Genomic DNA, 19,697 nt, shown 5'->3' on the forward strand with positions numbered 1-19,697 from the left:
TTGAGGAATAGGGGTTGAGCTATTTATACACCTTGCAGTCATTGTCTATAGGCAACCCTGGAGTGGGCACAAAGGGACAAAAATGTTGGCCTTTTTCAGCTCTTCATATGGGCAAGGTGGTGCCCATGCCCAAGGGCAGTCCTCTGAAGGTGGCAGGTGCCAGCTTCATGTGTAGAAGCTGATCTGGTAAAAGGATATGAGGGGAGCTGGGTGGGGCACGAATAACATTCACTACAAGGGCTGTCTCAAAGCCACCATCTGTCCTTCAGTAAAGTGGCATCACAGGGAACCACCTCATCCTGTTGCCTTGAGAAAAAAAGAAGACAAGGCTAGCGAGCCTTTCTTTAAATGTTTATCTGAAGCAGGAATGCACCCCCAAGTACTGTTTCTGTTTGTGAAATGGCACGTAAGGGCATGCTAAACTTAGTGTGTTTATGTCCCCAGGCTGAGTCCCCAAAGGACCAGGGCAATGTGCTATTTATTATTAATCCTGGAATATTTTACTTAGCAAAGCAGGAGCCTGATGCTCCTTCAGCCAGGGATGCAGATGTTTTACATTCTCACTTGGCTTTGTGTGAAAACATCCATCCCACTGAGGAGAAAGGAAGCATGAAGCCCTTGAAAAATCAAATAGAAACGAATCAAGGATCTGTTCAATGGGGAGACACAAAGGATTCTAAAAAGAGAAACCACAGGGGAAATAAAGAGGTAGTTTTTGAAATGTAACCCTGGGGAACACGCTCTGATGAGATGCAGATGGTCTATGGACCCAACAGGTCGATGTCTAAACTGGGAGAGAAAGAAGCGGGTGGAGGAAGTCTTAGAATTCTATTCAAAAGCATGCTAGGAGAGTGTACAGCTTTGGCAAGTACGGGAAATAAATGAGAGGGAAGAGGGAATGATGCCCAGTGGATGTTTGATACAAGAATACAATCTGAAGGCTTTATTTTGCAGTATTAAAAGAGATGAGCGTAGAGAGACCATGGCTGATACTCAGAAGTCTGAGTCAACACACTGAATCCCAGTCTGGAGGCCCATCATGCATAGACATTACCAAGGGGCTAGAAAATAGAAAGTGCAATAGTTGTTTTAGATCCAAATAGACCCAATAATAAGACTTTAGATTTCCTTGTGGGTTTTTTTTAAGGTGTATGAATTTGGGGAATTGATTTTTTTTAAGGTTTATTTATTTTTATTTTAGAGAGAGAGCAAGCCCGGCGGGGGGTGGGGAGGAAGGGCGGGCAGAGGGAGAGGGAAAGAGAATCCTCAAGCAGACTCAGTGCTGAGTGGGGAGCCCAATGCGGGGCTCGATCCCAGGATCCCAAGATCGTGACCTGAGCCGAAATTAAGAGTTGGACAACTCACACTGAGCCACCCAGGCGCCCCGAGAAATTGGTTTTTAAAATAAGTTGGGTGCTTTGTAAATAAAGGCAAACAGGGGAAAAGGAGACTGTGTGTTATGTAAATTATTCCTCAAATCCAACCCAGCCAGATAAGTGCTGTTATCCCATTTTACAGACCAGAAAAGCAGGGTTTGGAGAATTATATAATTTTCCCACGCTCCGGTTCATTAAGTGGAAGAATGAATAAATTTTACGCTTTATGCCTTCCATCTACTAACAAATATTTATTGAGAATCTACTGTGTACTTACTCTGGACACTGGGGAACCAAATAATTATTTGAACCTGTATCTTCTGATTCTGAAGGCTGTTCTTTCTCCCCCAAAGTCTAGTGACAAAGATCATTTCAATCTGAGCTCGAGGGAAGTTGGATTACTCTATGATTATGCAAGTCGGTAATGAGATGTACACGGAGTGGAGGGTATGGGAGCATTAAACAGGTCATGGCAGACTGAATGCTAGCTTTATAGGCTGAGCAGGGAGGACCCAAACCATTTTGCCTGCTACTTTAAAAAATGAAAATAACGAACAACCACAAAAAGAATAAACAACAAAAGATTTTATGGTTACATTTTCTGATTATCAAACATGGGGAAAAAAGTATATAGAGACAAAAATCATTTTTGATGTTACAAGCTGGAGATAATGACTATAATTATCTTAGAGTATGTTTCTCCCGTCCATTTTTTCCGCTTTGGCTGCTTAAATTTTTTTTCTCTGATTTTGGCTTTTAGCAGTTTTATGTTCTAGGTCTGTGTGTGGTTTTCTTCATATTTATCTGTCTTGGGACTTTGTGAATCTGTAGGTGGATGTCTTTTATCAGTTTTGGGGACTTTTTCAGCCATTATCTCTATATGCTAATTTTACTCCCTTTCTTTTCTCCTGGGACGTCAGGTTCATGCCTTTATTAAGCTTCTCACTGTTTCTTTACATTTCCCACTTTTTTGACTCTTGGGCTTCATTCTGAATTCTTTCTTGTAAGTTATGTTTCAGTTTATTAATACACGTGAGCTGTATCTGATTTGCTATTAAACTCACCCACTGAGCTTTACGTTTCTGCCATTGTCACTTTTTAGTTCTAGATTGCTCCTTTGGTTAGTTTCTAAGGTTTCCAGTCTTCTACTGAAGTTCTCAGTTTTCTGTTTTATTTCCTTGAGCATGCTCGCCATATTTATTTTCAAGTAGTGTCTGACAACTACAGCATCTGAATCCTTCTTAAATCTGTTTCTATTGCCTGTATTTCTCTTGAATTTTAGCCATATGGTTGTTGTTTTTTTTTTTTAAGATTTTGTTTTTAAGTAATCTCTACACTTAATGTGGGGCTCGAATTTACAACCCCGAGCTTAAGAGTCCCATTGAGCCAGCCAGGCACCCCCAGCCATATAGTCTTAAGTTCCATTAGACCCTAAGTCGTAAGCATCATTCGGCACTAGGAAGCTCTATCCTGGTGACCATCCATGAACAATAACTTAAAATCAAATAACAGTTCTCCATTCTAAGATCTCATCAAGTTTAAGGTGTACTGTTGATTTAATTATAACTTCTCTGATGAAACATACACGTATGACCTGATTTCAGACATGTCTCATCGTAAAAGAGTAGGCATCTAAGAATTCTAGAAATATGGCAGAATTCCCCAGCCTTGGGCAGATTTGTTTATACATCCTGACTCAGTTTCTCTTTAAGTTTCCTTTTAAAGCCTCCTCGGGGAGAAACACAGATAACCTGAATTGTCCTGAGGCTTTGTTACCTCCAAAGGCTCAAGAACTCTCCAGCATTCCTGCTGATTATACCCACATTAAGTGTAGTTAGAAATAGGATCCACGAGAATCCCACACTTAGGAAATCATGGGGCAGGAGCCTGGTGAACCACGGAAGTCCTTACCTCCAAAAGGAGGAAAACCCACCTCTCAGGCTCACAGTAGAAGGGATTGCTTACCTTTTGCTGAAGCTGATGTGGCTGGAGTGTTGTTCATTTTCTTTTAATATTCTAGGACTGGTCTTAAGTCTCACCAGAATTTTTTTGGCCATGAGCTCTATCAAGCAAAACTCAAAACGAAGGAGGAACTGTGCTTGCATTGCACAAAGCATAGTTCTTCGATAGGCTAACTGACCACAGAGTCTAGCCCTACCAGGGCCAGGCAGCAGGCAGGGGCTGTGGCCAAGGGAAGCATGCAGCACCCCCCCGAAGCAGACAGCCGCTTCACAATACTAGTTGATTGTTGCCGTGTGGTAATACAGCCCAGGGTTTCCAGATCTGAATTCTGTCAGAAGCTGGTAAAACAGATTTTTGTGAGCAATCTCCTGATTTTTATGTTGGCAGTGAATTCCATTTTCTAAAATTTGCAGGTATGACACACCATGTTTTTGAGATAATTGCAGCTGTGGGCTCCTGCTGGTTGTTTCTGGGTTACAAGTTTAGCATTAAGTGAGCCTCTACTATAAGAAGGTAGTCCTGGGGCACCTGGATGGCTCAGTTAGTTAAGCAACCAACTCTTGGTTTTACGACAAGTCATGATCTCAGGTTCATGAGATCAAGCCCCGTATTGGGCTCTGGGATCAGCATGGAGTCTGTTTGAGGGTCTCTCTCTCTCCTTCTCCTTCTGCCCCTCCTCCTGCTCATGCACTCATTTTATCTCTCTCTAAAATAAATAAATCTTAAAAAAAAAAAAGAAGCGTATCCCATCACTGAAGCAATATGGAATGCTTTCTCTGCCTGCCCCCCCCCCCCCGCCCCGCCATCATAGAGGCATTCCTGGAAATACAAGCACTTTCCAGGGAGCTTTCTCAGGACACTTGATGTTTCAAAAGGTGCATTGCCCTCCCTATGCCATGTTGGTATTTTGAAAGACTCCCTCAGTGAGGTCCATTTTTTTACAACTAAAATGGGGTTTTGGAGTCCCCCGTCATGGAAACTGCTTATAGTAAGTAGCCCAAAAGCACACAGAATATCATTGAAATCATCTGCCACATGGTCTATGGGCAATCTTAGAGTAGACAAACGAGTAATTTGGCTAATATTAGCAACCTTGCCAAATTGCACATAGGGAAATTTACTAATTGTAGGTTCTCAAATATTTTAGAAGTGTTATATGAATGGAGGTTCTTTTCTTGCCTGGAGGCAAGCCCACAAGTTGCTTAAAAGGTAATTGGAAACAGAAAGAAAAGCGTGTCAGATGCATGATCACATTGCTTGGGGACTGTTTCATAGGGATGAGATTGTATCTTAGAAGAAATGATTAAAAAGAGACCAGGAAGGCTTATAGAGCAATTTGTACCCAAACGCAGTCATTAAAGGTTGAATTCCTCAGGGGTCCTACTCTGTGTCCTTAGGCGAGTAATATTCACCATTGTGCTGTAATCCATTTGAGAAAAATATGTTATCTGATAGAATCTCTCCAGGATTTGTCTAATATCTGTTCAGTGCTCAGAATAGCTGGTGTTGCCACTTTTACTTTGCATAGCTGTTCGACATGAGTTAGAGAATAGAAATGCCTTGGGGGTGGGGCCCCTGGGTGGCTCAGTTGGTTAAGCATCCGAGTCTTGATTTCAGCTCAGGTCATGATCTCAGGTCATGACCTCAGGGTCGTGGGATCAAGCCCTGAATCAGGCTCCCTGCTCAACAGGGGGTTTGCTTGAGATTCTCCCTCTCCCTCTGCCCTCTCCACTTGTATGCGTGTGCGCGCGCGCTCTCTCTCTCAAATAAATCTTTCTTTCTTTCTAAAAAAGAAATGCCTTTATAATGGATATTGTTAAATGTTTAGATGGAAAGCATGTTTTTGGAGATCAGGGGAACTTCTTTGTATCTCTGAATTTCTATCATCTTCTAGTATTTTCGAACTATACATCTCAGCACACTTGTGTCCCTGCAGATGAAATATAAAATCTTAAATTCATTTCATATATGCAGCCTTGTTTCTAGTAAGTTCTGCTTTCTGGGTATAGCACAAATAGGAAACTGAAGACCCTTGTTTAATTGCCCAAGCTTTAGGGAATGAAGGAGATAGTACAACGACACTGGGAAACAATCATCCCTGTGTACTGATCATAACATCTAGGTGCAATGCTCATGTTGCCCAGGCCTGCCGAGCTCCCCCAGCTTGAGAAAGAAATGAACAAGATCACAGGAGAGCCAGTTGTGCTGTCAAATTTATTTATATGGGGAATGAAATACTTCCCAATTTAAGAACAGATCGTTAAAACAAGGGGAGGACATGTCTCACACATGCATTTTCTGTTACGAGTTTTCTCTTGCTGAGTCCTGTGGGCACCATTGTTAGCAGGCTCCACATTGCTGCATTTTTAATTCAGTGAAACATGAAAAGATCCAGTTCTAAAATGGAATGCTTCACACTTTTAATCGCTCTTTTCTCCCCCCTTTTATTTTCTCTTTTAGTTCTTGAAGAAAGTAACTGCTCAGACCCTGGGGGCCCAGTCAATGGGTACAAGAAGGTAACAGGAGGCCCGGGGCTTATCAACGGGCGCTATGCAAAAATTGGCACCATCGTGTCCTTCTTTTGTAATAACTCATACGTTCTTAGTGGCAATGAGAAGAGAACTTGCCAGCAGAATGGAGAGTGGTCCGGGAAACAGCCCATCTGCTTAAAAGGTAGCTGACGAGTATTTGTGAAGTCTATTTCCACAGAAATAGATGGAGTGGCTGGACTTTTGGGTAGCTCCCTACATGTGTGTGAGCCCCTGAAAAAACGCCTTTCGCTCTTAGGTTCTCACCGGAACCATCTATCACTCCTAGGTGGAAAGCCATCCCTGGAAACATATGCTTCTTTTTTGGACCTCCAGAGGACCTGCTTATCCGAATCACATCTTCTCACTGTGATCAAGAAGAGTTACAAAGTTATCAGATCAGTTTAGGGGAGATGACAGGGCTGGGTTTTATATATGTAAACCCAAGAACAAAATTGAGGCAATCCGTGGGCTCCAATATAGCTACAGGTGTCTACTCTCTATGAAATAGGAAGTTGGTGCAGGAAATAAAAGAACCAAATAGACCCACTGTCCCTGCCAGCCTGTGTGGTGGGAGGTTTAAGATGTTAACATAATGGAAAACATCTTAATAAGATAGCAAGACCTCCAGTGTTCAAGGCAGAGTTAGAGGAAATGGCTGAGCAGTGTATGTTGAGAGAAAGGAACGATCAATATTGCTTGAAATAGGGACAGTTGTAGGCAGCAGGTAGGAGCCGAGCCAATCTGGGAAGCTGGGAAGGGTTTGCAAGAGGTGCAGAGCAGTTGGGACGATATTCCCATCATAAGACAAAGGAAAACAAGACAAGGAGTTAGGCAGAAGTGAAAGGATCATGGTAAACTCAAAGTGGGGCCAACTGGGAATCTGGAAAGTAGATTGAAAAGGTGGGTTTGGGACCAGGAAACATGGAACGTTGTATAGAGAAGCTTGAAACTTACCCCTTGGCAGTGGGGATGTGTAGTTTTTTACCGAACCAGGTCAACAGCCCCTGTATTTTAGGGGCAGGTCACAATTATCTGGCTGTTTCCTAGCAAGAAAAGCATGTCCTTGGCCTAGATTACCCAGATAATTGCCTTAATCCTCCACTTTCCCTTCTGGGTGTTTGTCAACAACCCAGCTCATGGGAAAAGAAATAAAAGAGAACGGTTTGTGAAAGGAATAAATCACTTTAGACTTTAGCCAGAAGCGACCTTCATCCCCACCAGCATAGACTCTGATTCTTGATTTCATTAAGTATGGAAACGGTGTTTCATATGTCCTTGGAGATTTTTGTCAACTCTTCTCTTACAAATTAATAACAACCAAAGTTCTCTAGTTTGCTAATTAGATGAATGTTGGCTGCTTGATTGGGAAAGTGAAGAAAAAGACACTTCAGCAAAATTAAGCCTGGGCTTTGAGGTGCCTTCAAATGATCATTAAGAGCCTCGGTTTCAGAGGAAGGAACTAGAGGAAGCAGCTACCCAAGACTTACCCATGGTTGACACTGCCATCTGGTCTTAAATGAGAGCCTTGGAGTTCCCTGTGTTGGGATGTATTTTAGAACCTTCATTTTTGACTGTGACTCCACGTTCCATCAAGTTCACTGATGATATTTGTGGGAACAGAGAGTCCCAGTCTAATGACCGCCAGGGTTTCACATCACCCGGGTGGAGTGGCTTTTCAGAGGTGTGTCCTCCATGGGGGTTCTTCAGAGGGGGTTGTCAATTTCGATGCAGAGCAGCATGGTCTTTTGCTCGGGAGCTGTCCAAACTTGGCTGGCACACCTCCTCTCTGAGACCTCTGCGGGGTGTCCAGAAAGGGTGGTCAGGGATGAATCTGAACTGAATGAACGTGAGCAGTTAATATGGGAAAAGCTGATGCCCTCTTTTCTCCTTCATTCTAGCCTGCCGAGAACCAAAGATCTCAGACCTGGTGAGACGCAGAGTTCTTCCCATGCAGGTTCAGTCAAGGTGAGGTCGAAACACCTGAGCTCTGCTTTCAAGGGGAATGTGTGTCCCCTCCCGCCCCTTTTCCCCACTTGTGTTTGGCCAAAGACAGTCTGTGGTTTTTTAGGGACACTCAATGCTGACTGCTCGTGAAAGAATAGGGCCTATTAGAGGGAGGCTGATGAGCCAGCTGCCTTTGGCCAAGAGGTAGCAACTGGCGGAACATGGACACGGTTCATGGGATCATAGGAAAGTAGGTGGTTGGTGGATCTTGAGACTTGAAGATGACCTTTGAGGAACTGGATTTTAATACTTGAGTCTTCCTGAAATTGCTGTGTGTTGACTAGGGCGGCTTCTAGGGAGGTGGCCTTCCTGCCACATGCAACCAGCTATGGCAACCATGCAACCAAGATGTTCTTGGTGGTAATCAACCAGATGAGGCAGGCCACTGGCACCCAGGAACTAGAGATAAATGACCAGCCCCGGCGAGGGATGGGAGCCCTCAGATACGCCTGCCCGGTCTTCCTCCTGGGAAGACAGAGGTGGGGACCACCAGTGGGCAGAGAATCGGCCAGGTTCTACTTCTTCTCTCCTCATTTTGTAGGAGAAACCGTTCTCACTTCATCTCCTACTATTCTCCTCTTCACCCTCCACTCCGGCCCACGGGCCGCCCAGCTTGTCCACTCCCCCTCGCCCCGCAGTGCTGCATCAGAGCCTTGGCCCTTCTGTCTGGACCCTGCTTCTGCTGCATTTCCGTGAGGTTTAAAGCCGTGCTTCTGTCCGCTCCCTGCTCAGTTTTTACCTGGCAGAGAGACCTTCCCTGACCGTCCTTTGGAAAATAAGAACCACCCCCCCATCTTCTTTATCCATTCATCTGTTGAAGGAGGCAACTGATGAATCATTGAACACTACATCCAAAACTGACGATGTACTAGGGGCACCTGGGAGGCTCAGTCGGTTAAGCATCTGCCTTCAGCTCTGGTCATGATCCCAGGGTCCTGGGATCGAGCCCCGCGTCAGGCTCCCTGCTCAGCGGGGTGCCTGCTTCTCTCTCTCCCTCTGCCACTCCCCCTGCTTGGGCTCGTTGGCTCTCTCTGTCAAATAAATAAAATCTTAAAAATAAAAAACTAACGATGTACTATATGTTGGCTAGCTGAACATAAAAAAAAGAACCCCCCAAATGTTATAGTACTGGTTCATTTATGAACCAGTTTCCTCCTTTTATGCTTTACATAAAAACAAAGCCATCATCAACCTCAAAGAGTCGGTCAATTAAAAGAAGAATAATAACCGCACCTCAACCCTGACTGCAGAGCTGCCTTCTTTGCTCTCCTGCATTTTCTGTGCCTCGGGTCTCAGTTTAGCTCCCAGCCCTACCTGTCATCTTACTTACATTTTTTTTTGTTGTTGCTGTTCAATTTCTGTCTCTACCTAACCCCACAAAAATAAAAGTTACAGGTGCAGGAACATTTTCTGTTTTGTTCATGCTCGAGTTCTGGGACCAAGAGCAATGCTTGCCACAGAGGAGGCACCCCCCCCACCCAAAATAACCATCCCAAACAGGGAATGAATGAATGAACAGGATTGACAAATAATGGCTCGAGACGGAGTTCAGTCTTTCTTAAGCACTGTATTTAGTATTCTTGGGCAGGTCGCTAAACTTGCTAAGCCTTTTAGTCTCCTCTTTGGAAAACTAAGGGCAATCCTAAAAACGCCAGTCTCTGGGGATTGCTGTACGGATTAGATGTAGCACACAGAGCTAGCTAGCATTTATTGAGTGTTCGCTATGTGCCAGTTACTCTTCTGAGTGCTTTCCACGTTGTTAGCTCGTTTAATCTTTCCTACAACCTCTGAGGTAGGTATTACTATTATTAGCGTTTTCTGGTCGGTTCTATTACCAGTTTTATTACGGATAGGTAAAGTGAGGCTCAGAGAAATTAATTAACTCGCCCCAGGTCACATTGCAAAATGTGGATCCAGGATGCAAATCCAGGATCTTCAGAGTCTTCAGCGTCTTCAGGGTCAGTTCCCGGCTCCCGTATGCACTAAGCTGCAGCCTAGCCCGATGTAAAGGCTTTAGCCGACCACTCACGCAAATGAGCAGCGGTTAATGGCAGCTATCACCTTCGGGACTGGTAACAATGAATCCCAGTGATTAGGTAGAACTGACCCCAGCCAAGTGACCTGAAATACTCAGAAAGCAGGAGAGCCATCAGTCTCTCACCTTTCCTCTGGATATTTCCTTCTATCTCTGTCTTTCCCGTTTTAGGCAAGGCATTGCCTTGGGAACAGTGACAGTGAAGTACAAATTCCATCTTTTCCTGATCTTTATGATTTGCCTGGAGCTGGACTCTCCACTAAGTGGGATGAACCTGTTCCTTCCAGCGAAACATCTTGTAGAGGAGCCCCTGAACTACTAAAAAAGACCCCCGGGCTTTGCATTTTTAAGGCAATTATAATGGGAGGTTAGGTGACAAGGTGCCATGTGGCTCATGTGGATGAAAAAAACAAGCCTAACACTTGGTTTTAAGGATCTTTCTGGAAGATAGGCTGCTGGAATATGGATATACCTATCTCCAGCAGCCCAGTCACCCAAGGACCCCAAAAGGCAGTGTAGTCTTTCAACAGATGGACCAAAAGATGAGCTGGTTTGCCAGTTCGGAAGCTCCTTGAACGGCAGACCTTGTTCTAAACATGAGCTAAAGATTCACTGAATGAAATCAATGCGGATGGAACATTTGCTTTGAGGGAAGTGCTATACAGACACATGAAATAGATTCTTAGGATGACATCAGACGGCACAGTAGAGACACCAGGTTGGGAATCATAATTGCTAAGTGCTGCTTTGGGTACCATCTTAGCCTCCTGTGTGCCCTTCTCCACTCCCACTTCCCCTCCGGCCTTCCTTTTCCCATTCATTAAACAGAGACGAACACACTACTTCCTAGAGGAATTCTGACTTCTCAGTTAGTGGTTGTTATGTGCTGATTAAAATGAATGCAGTTTGTCCACCGTGTGTACACCTTCCCCCAAGAATCCCCAAGTGGTCTCTGGGGGGCTTCAGCTTCGAGGGCTCATTTAAAAGGCCTTTTCACATTTACACACACTGCTCTGTGTTTCTGCCAATCAGTGTGCCCTGAGAAGGTCCTATTCTCTGAGGTGTGCTAATTACAGACGCTGATTGTGAAATCCAGCTACTGTATCCACACAATTTAGTTCAAGTCAGTTCCTGATATTGCCCCATTATGATAATGTTTGGAGGAAAAAAAGATGCCGGGCTTCAGAGGAACTTCCTTTCCTGTTTAATTTTACTTTAATTTTTCTCTGTGCGCATGTATGGGGTACCCTTGGATAGCCTCTATTATGCCAGATATTATCCTCTGGTTAAAATCGTAGGCAGCCGGAGGCATGCCAGAAATGGAAATGGAGGAACGGAATGAAGGTTGAGGCTTGCAAGAGAATTTGCTCGGTGGTAGAGGGGAAGAGTGTGTGTGTGTGTGTGTGTGTGTGCACGTGTGCGCGTGTGCATGTGTGTGGTTGGGGGGGGTGGGAAGGGGCAGGAGGGAGGGAGACACACAGAGAATGAGAGAGCCATGTTTTTTTCTGCTGTGACCAAATGTCTACGTGGGGGTGGGCACGTAGACTACAACGGCCACAATGACCGTCTCTGGGCCCCCATGCAGGGAGACGCCGTTACACCAGCTCTACTCGGCCTCCTTGAGCAAGCAGAAGCTGCAGGGTGGCCCCACCAAGAAGCCAGCCCTTCCCTTTGGAGACCTGCCCCCCGGGTTCCAGCATCTGCACACCCAGCTCCAGTACGAGTGCATCTCGCCTTTCTACCGCCGCCTGGGCAGCAGCCGCAGGACGTGCCTGCGGACGGGAAAGTGGAGTGGGCGAGCCCCGTCCTGCGTCCCCAGTGAGTCAGGCCTTGTCCTGGGGCCGGGCGTGGCGTCCGTCTTCCATGGCTGCTTGTGAAAAGCCATCGACCTAGTTGAAGACTTTTTGAGAAAGGGTCCTTGTCCGGTGGGCCTCCGGCTAATTCCCTAGCTTGGTTCTGTCTCATATTCCACAGTTGGAGATTCCTTCCTTTGGCTTAAACTTCTAACTCGGGAGAAACTAACTCATCAGGTCTTCGATGAATTTTTTTGGAGGGGGGCATACTTCCTTGTGGATAATTCTTTGTTTTTTATTTATTTTTAAAAGATTTTATGTATTTATTTGAGAGAGAGAGAGAGCACGCACACATGCAGGGGAGAGGCAGAGGGAGAAGCAGCCTCCTTGCTGAGCAGGGAGACGTCGTGGGGCTCGATCCCAGGACCCCAAGATCATGACCTGAGCTGAAGGCATTTAACATTTAACTGACTGAGCCAGCCAGGCACCCCTCCTTGTGGATAACTCTTGTCATGTTCACTTGGAGGAAAGGGAGAGAACCATCATTAAGCACCAAGTAGGGGAGGGATTAATGATACCAGAAGGCTTCTACTTATGCCATCTCGGGTACCCTGTCTGAGCCCGTTTTCATGCTTATCATCCCATGGTATCGAATAGGTAGTTATTGATGAGGTGATGAGGTATTAAATAGCCATAAGATTATGGTGATGATTACTGAGGTAATATGTGGAAGTATCTGAAAAAGAGGCTGGCACATGCTAAATTCTACCTTCCCCATCCTCTTTGTCAAAGGAGAATAGTATGGCTTAATTCTTTGTGGTCAAGTTTATAACGATAGTCAATGATATTTTGAGTCTGACTGTTTACATAGATCATCATCCAGTCTCCTTAAGAACCCTATGAGACAAATGTGATTACTAGACCCATTTTGCAGGCGAGAAGACTGAGGCTTTAAGAGATTTGGCAATTTGTCCAAAGTCCTATTGATAGTAAGTGCCTGGGATCCCAAGCCTTCCATCTTAACCCCAGACTTTATAGCCAACCATGTCAAGAGGGTTGATTACTATTTAATGGGAAAAGGAAAACAGATGCTTAGTGGTCATCACACCCATGGGGCCCACCTTTCCAGATGTGTGTTCTCTTGGTTGAGCCACACATTCCCCTTTGTATGGGAAAGTCTGAGTTTATCTGACTGAGCTGGTGCTTTCTCCACAGTCTGTGGGAAAACTGAGAACGTCACTTCTCCAAAGAGCCAGGGGCTGCGCTGGCCGTGGCAGGCGGCCATCTACAGGAGGGCCAGCGGGGTGCATGGCGGCAGCCTGCACAAGGACACGTGGTTCCTGGTCTGCAGCGGTGCCCTGGTGAATGAGCGCACCGTCGTGGTGGCTGCCCACTGCGTAACTGACCTGGGGAAGGTCACCATGATCAAGACAGCAGACCTCAAAGTTGTCCTGGGGAAATTCTACCGGGATGATGACCGAGATGAAAAGACCATCCAGAGCTTGCGGGTGAGAGAGGGCTGTAACCTGGAAACCAAGTGTTGGCTCAGCAAACTCCAGGCACCAGGAGGGCAGTGGCTGCGTCACTCCCGACACCTTGGCATGTTAGCACCCAGCCCAGAGCCTGGCAGAGCCTGTCAGGGGGCAGGCACCCAGTATTTCACATAGATGTTTTCAAAATAAGATTATAATAAATATCATCTATCACTGTGGTCATCAAAAGTTAATCACCTATTATATTTAGGGCATTGTATGAAGTAGGCTTCGAGGACTTAGAAAGGTTTTATCCAGGATACTCCTAATCAATCTATAATATTCTTCTGTCTATCTCCCTCCCTCCCTCTCTTCCATCCACCTACCCACCCACCTCGCTATCTGTCCATCTGTCCATCCATCTGTCCTTCTACCCATTCACTGTTGAGCTCCCACAGTATGCCATCCACAGGGAAGAGATACAGAACTGAATAAGGCATGGTCTTTGCCCTGAAGAATCCACAGGCTAGTGGAAGAGACAGACCAGCATATCATGATTAGTTTGACACAAGAGAAGCCCTGAGGAAATGTGCCCAAATATAGTTGAAGTAATAGAACGTGTACATAAAAATGTTAGAATGTATCACACATGTAAGCTCCTAGAGGCCCCCATCAAAGAGAGTGATCAGCAAGGGTTGGGACAATCAGCAAAGAGTGTGGAAAAGTCTTGTGGAACATTCTGGGTGTGGCTCTGTCTTACTGGCTTCCAGATGAATGAGATGTTTACAGCAAGCCAGAGGCTGCAGTCTGGTAGCCTTTTAGGGGTTTGTGTCTGCATAGTGCTAACATACATTTGTTTAACCAGTAATTTGCTAACATTTAAAAATCAGGAGGTTCAGATGCAGATCTGGAGTCTGTTCTCTGACAAAGTTAGAAAGCTGGCCCCCTCTTGGCCTGGCAGTGGTCACTGGAGCAGAGGGGCCACTCCCCACTTTAGAATGGGGTAGGCACCACCGTCCTCTGCAGCCCCATCTGCCACCCACTTAGTTAACAACACCTGCTGGGCAGCAGTGGGCATTTCACTTCGCAAGCCCCCAAAGAAAGCAGTTGTTTTCTAGGACCCCTGAAGCAGTCTCTCCAAACCACTGCAGCCGTCTCCAAGACATTTTCCCCTGGTAATTTAGCCCTGGGGCTTGCCTGTTCTTATTCCCTGTGCAGTCATGGCTCAGCACTGCTGACCGTCTCTTGCATTTGCAGATTTCTGCCATCATTCTGCATCCCAACTATGACCCCATCCTGCTGGACACAGACATCGCCATCCTGAAGCTCCTGGACAAGGCTCGCGTCAGCACCCGCGTCCAGCCCATCTGCCTCGCAGCGCCGCGGGACCTGAGCGCCTCCTTCCAAGAGTCCCGCATCACTGTGGCTGGCTGGAACGTGCTGGCAGACGCGAGAAGCCCTGGCTTCAAGAACGACACGCTGCACTCCGGGGGGGTCAGGGTGGTGGACTCGCTGCTGTGTGAGGAGCAGCACGAAGAGCACGGCATCCCTGTGAGTGTCACGGACAACATGTTCTGTGCCAGCTGGGACCCCACCGCCCCCTCTGATATCTGCCCGGCAGAGACGGGAGGCATCGCTGCCATGTCGTTCCCAGGACGGGCGTCCCCCGAGCCGCGCTGGCATCTGGTGGGGCTGGTCAGCTGGAGCTATGACAAGACCTGCAGCCACAGCCTCTCCACGGCCTTCAGCAGGGTCCTGCCTTTTAAAGACTGGATCGAGAGAAACATGAAGTGAGCCTCAGGCCCGTTGAGACGCTGTTCGGGCGCCCATCCCATCTGTATGTGTGTTGCACGAGGTTGTGTGGGCCTGAAGCTTGACTCTGCCTGTGAATTTGGCTGGCCCAGGACTTCTGACTTCAGGATTGAAACTCAGTGGAGAGTGAGTAGAGCTCACCTTCGGGTAGGCCACTGCCTCCCTGGGTGTGGAGGCCATGTGGTAGATACCAGGGCTGCTTGCGCCAAAGAGGCCGTGCGAATAGCAAAGCTTTGGTCCCCATTCCACAAGCCCGGTGGCCTTGCCTACCTGCCCTGCAGTCAATGTCATGGCCAGCTCTAGCCGAGAGTGGCTTGGCCAAGAAGTCTGAGATGCATGAGGTCTCTTCCAAGACTCTGGCCGGACCACGTTCCAAACAGCTGCCTGTGGGACAGCCCAGGACAGTCGGGCTCGGATGTGGCCCCGGCGTTTGTACACATTGCCACAGTAAAGTGTGGTCCTTTTCCTTCTCAATCCCCTGTACATATTTTAATAAAACGAGGGTTGGCTTTTGACCCACAGAACAAATGGGCTGTGGTTCTGATTTCTGCATGCTGCTTCTCAGGGCCATGGCTTGGTGACAGCCCTTTAGGATAGCTCCTCAAGTTCTCATTTCCAAACAATGAGTACGGCAAAGTTGATGCCATCTTTTCAATACCAGCCCCTGAATGTGCTGGGTTATGGGCTGGAGGAGGAGCAACATGGGGGGCCATCAGATAAGGCACAAACAGAGGAAAATACCAAGGATTAGTTGATTTCCAGTGTCCCCTCTGGTTCTCATGTCCTCGATCTAGCACAAAACTCAGCTTTGAACCTCCATCAATCTTGATGACATGTTTTCATAGCTTCTGAATTGTCATCACCGCTTTACTCACACTAGATTGAGATATGCTTCCCTGTTTTCTGTAACTGATGGGATTTTCCTTTCAAGCGCCACCTGGCTCCCACTGGACAGTGGAGGGAAAAAAATGAATTCAATCCAGTCCCTGAAGCGATCTTTTCAGTAACGTTCACTTTCGGGGGGTGGGGGGAGTTACTCACTCTCTTATCTTTTTGTGCTTACTCTCTTGGCCAGTCTCCTGCCCTCCCAGATGGTGCTGGGGAGGCTGGGGACTTCAGGCATGGGGACACACTAGGACTCCCTAGGGCCTGCTGGCTTCTCGGGTGTGTGTGGTGGGTCTTTCCCATTCCTGGCCATTCTGCTGACATTGACCCCAGGTGCTATGACTGTAACCACTGAAACTTGGGCTGTGTTCTCTCTGCTTCCCTGGGGCCCGGCAGTCCTCCTTGCTGGTGTGGCTCCTCCTCACCCCTGGCTGACACTGGTACTCCTGAGATGTGGGGGTGACCCCCTTTGAGACCCTGGTTTGGGTCTCACTGCCCCAGTGAGAGCCTTCTCGGCCAGCCATCCAGCCAGACTCTCCCTTCCTACAGCGGGGGCTTTTCTGTACTTCATGAGGGCTGAGAGCCCAGGGTTGGGACAGGGAACCCTGGAAGACATTCACCTCCTATACACCCAAACAGGAACATTACTCCTTCTCAACCTATTGGAGAGAATTTTGATCTCTGGGTCTTTAACCCCGACACAGGAGGTTAGGATACATTTGTCTTCCAAACTGCCTTACCAACTCTGTGTCTTTACATTGTCCCCAGGGCCAGAAGACAGTTTCTGGTACTTTATTTTTTTGTCAGGCTTTCTTGGGGCTTTCCATAATCCGTACCTACCTCCTTTCTCATGGCTTAATCTAAGAGCAATGTATTAGTTATCGACTTCTGAGTAACAAACATCTAATGCTTGTGGGTTAGAACAGGCAGTATTTATTTTCCCCTAGCTCCAGTGGGTCAGGAATTAGGGAACTGAGGTTGGCATGGTGTTGTAGTCATCTGAGGCCTTAACTGGGGCTGGAGCATCGGGTTCAACAAATAACTGGGTTCGACCAGGCTGCTCAAAGGTTTTTTCCGTCTATTTTTTAAGCCTAGAAAACTTGGATCTTGAGAGGTACAGTGGAAATCTGAGCAAAGAGATCTAGATTCAAATTTTTGCTTTTCTTTCTTTTTTTTTTTTGAAAGATTTTATTTATTTATTTTGACGGAGAGAGAGAGAGAGAGCACAAGCAGGGGGAGTGGCAGGCAGAGGGAGAGGGAGAAGCCGACTCCCCACTGAGCAAGGAGCCTGATGTGGGGCTTGATCCCAGGACCCTGGGATCATGACCTGAGCCAATGGCAGACGCTTACCCAACTGAGCCACCCAGGTGCCCCTAAATTTCTGCTTTTCAACTTCTTTTTCTAAGTGACCTTGGGCAAGTCACCTCACGTCTCTACCTCAGTTTCACTGTTAGGTTGACATAATAAAATCTGCCTTTGTGATGACCTAGTGAAATATCATGTAAAGCGCTGAGCATAGCACATGGCTTATAGCTGATGCGTACAGTACCTGGCAGAGACAGGGCTGTCCAGCTGGGCACAGATCCATAGAGCCTGCACGTGGGCCTCTGTGGGCACATCCTGCGTGGGTGCACGCACATGCACACCTTATTCTCTAACTCTGTCCTGACCCCCCCACCTGGACCATCAGTTCCCTACTTTCTTGGCATCCCTACTCAGTGTCACTTTCCATCCTTGCCCTACCACTCAGATTTGGTTCACATTTATGTCATCTCAGCTATGACTTTGATCCCTTCAGAAGCTGAATCGGGCCCCAAATCCTGGCGATCCTGCCTCAGGGTACTTGGTTAATAGCTCCATGGTCATTTTCACCCCACCCCCAGATCTTCCCATCCGGGCACTGTTCTCATGGGCTACAAGCACCCAGCCATGCTGACCTGAAACTCCAGGTCAGGACAATAGAGTCAGACAGCAGCTTGTCCCTTGGCCATATCTGGTGCCATAGAAGCATTATCCATCTCTTTATGACATGGCCCTGACATCCTAGGATGGAGCTCTAAGGATGAGAGATCTCTTTCTCAGCTGGGAATCTGGAGTGGTCCACCAGTCAGGGTTCATTCCGAGAATCAGAACTTCTATGAGTCCTATAGAATAAGGGATTATAATGGCCAGATACAATTGTAGGCAGTGGTAGGGAAGCCTGTGGGAGGCTGTTGCCTTTGCATCTGGTGTTGAACCTGAAGTCAATAGGGCCAGAAAGCTGGATGGGAAGTTGGCAGAGCCAAGGACAAGCTGAGACCTCCGAGGACGAAGGGAAGCCCACGTGTTCCCTTGCTGTCCCCAATCTCAATGACCTTCGGGAGAAGCTGACACCCCTTGCATGTAGCTGTACGCACACCTGATCCAGGACACTCAGAGAAGCCAGAAGAGGATTTCCAGCAGGTGCTAGAGGAGCTGTGGGCCCGGGTGCTGCCCCTCCCCAGCAAGGTGAGCTGGGAGATCAGTGACAATGTATATGAACTGTCACAGTGACTGGCGTGCTACCAACTTTCAGATCATGGAGGTAGCTGCTCCATTCTCCTCTTCAAATCTCATGTAAGTTTCTCTTGTGCCCGCTCTCCCCTGCAATCATACAAGGAAGGGAACTCTGCAGAGTTCCAGCTTCCCCTAAGTTGACCTAGAACAAAAGCCATCACAAGTCACGGAATATGAATGCCAGACCAATGTTTGCCAACTCAGAATGCGTCTGGGGGAAGCCTGAGAAGACTCCTGCTTCAGCCAGAAGAGTTTGGTTCTAATTCCTTTTACAGTAGTTCTTTAGTCTTTTATGCACGTGCAGCCCCCAACACCGAGCATTCTTGAGGAGCTGTCCAGGCACTCATAGCTAGGCTGTGGTGTTCTCATACTGAAGGTCACTAATTTCACAAAATGCCAATATTGGTCAAGATCATCGGTGACTGTGACTGTGATGGATCAAGACACCAACAAGACCACATCATCTTGTCTACGAACAGACAAAAGCAAGGTCACCATACAAACCACAAAAATACCAAATATTCCCTCCAGTTAATACGTGTGACCACCGCTTCTACCAATTACAGTTTAGCCTTGAGCTGGTCTTCTTTCCTTTTAGATAAGATTTATTAAGGTAGCTGTTATAAAATTTGCCTCCCCTTACTGATAGGACCCAATCCAGAACAAAGCCCTGCTTCCTTGAAACCTCCCCCGAATCACCTAATAGAAGCTCAAATCCTACACATTCTTTCTAATTCTATTTTGGTAATATACTCCACAGTTCCCTATGAACATGACTCTTTGAAATACATTCTCTTGTATTTCAAAGAGTAATTAAGTCTGACTTGCTTAACTGTTGGTGTGTTTCTGGCAATCTTTGGCCGGAAGTCATTGAAAAAAAGATGTATATACACATATATATACTTCTATGTATATAAGTAAGAGTCTTGCCTAAGTCATATAGATCTTACTTACATTTTATATACCCTATGATGACATTTACCTGATATATAAAATGTAAGTAAAGTCTGTATGACTTAGGCAAGGCTCTCACCTTCCCTAGGAGTGGCCAGGCTTACACATCAAGCGGACTGACTAGTAACTGATTAGTCAACTGACTAGTCAAGTCACACTGTATTCTCTCACATAAACTCCAGTGGGGATTGGGACGAAGGGGCAATCCACGCAGGCCAACATTTCCAGGTAACTTGTGTTCCACCGGGTAGTTAGCACTTCAGCTGAGTCTTTGGAGTGGTGGATGGGAAGGAAGTAGGATTATAAGTACAGAAAGAACTTGGCAAGTACCTAAGTTC

General features: G+C 46.7%; 1 protein-coding gene across 2 annotated transcripts in view; it reads left to right on the top strand.

Moving 5' to 3' along the window:
* The window catches only part of PAMR1 (peptidase domain containing associated with muscle regeneration 1), a 72,158-nt gene extending 56,645 nt beyond the window's left edge, over positions 1-15,513 (top strand). For both annotated transcript variants that reach the window (XM_088017601.1, XM_088017599.1), the window contains 5 exons: positions 5,799-6,011; positions 7,768-7,834; positions 11,494-11,726; positions 12,917-13,209; positions 14,431-15,513. In XM_088017601.1, coding sequence (XP_087873727.1) covers positions 5,799-6,011; positions 7,768-7,834; positions 11,494-11,726; positions 12,917-13,209; positions 14,431-14,967 — 1,343 coding nt within the window. In that variant the 3' untranslated portion in view covers positions 14,968-15,513. The remainder of the gene's footprint in view (positions 1-5,798; positions 6,012-7,767; positions 7,835-11,493; positions 11,727-12,916; positions 13,210-14,430) is intronic.
* The last annotated feature ends 4,184 nt before the right edge of the window (positions 15,514-19,697 follow it).

This window comes from Eumetopias jubatus, unplaced genomic scaffold, assembly GCF_037043125.1.
Source record: "Eumetopias jubatus isolate StellerSeaLion01/CBP00866 unplaced genomic scaffold, mEumJub1_p1.0 scaffold_13, whole genome shotgun sequence".
NCBI classification, from domain to species: Eukaryota; Metazoa; Chordata; class Mammalia; order Carnivora; family Otariidae; genus Eumetopias; species Eumetopias jubatus.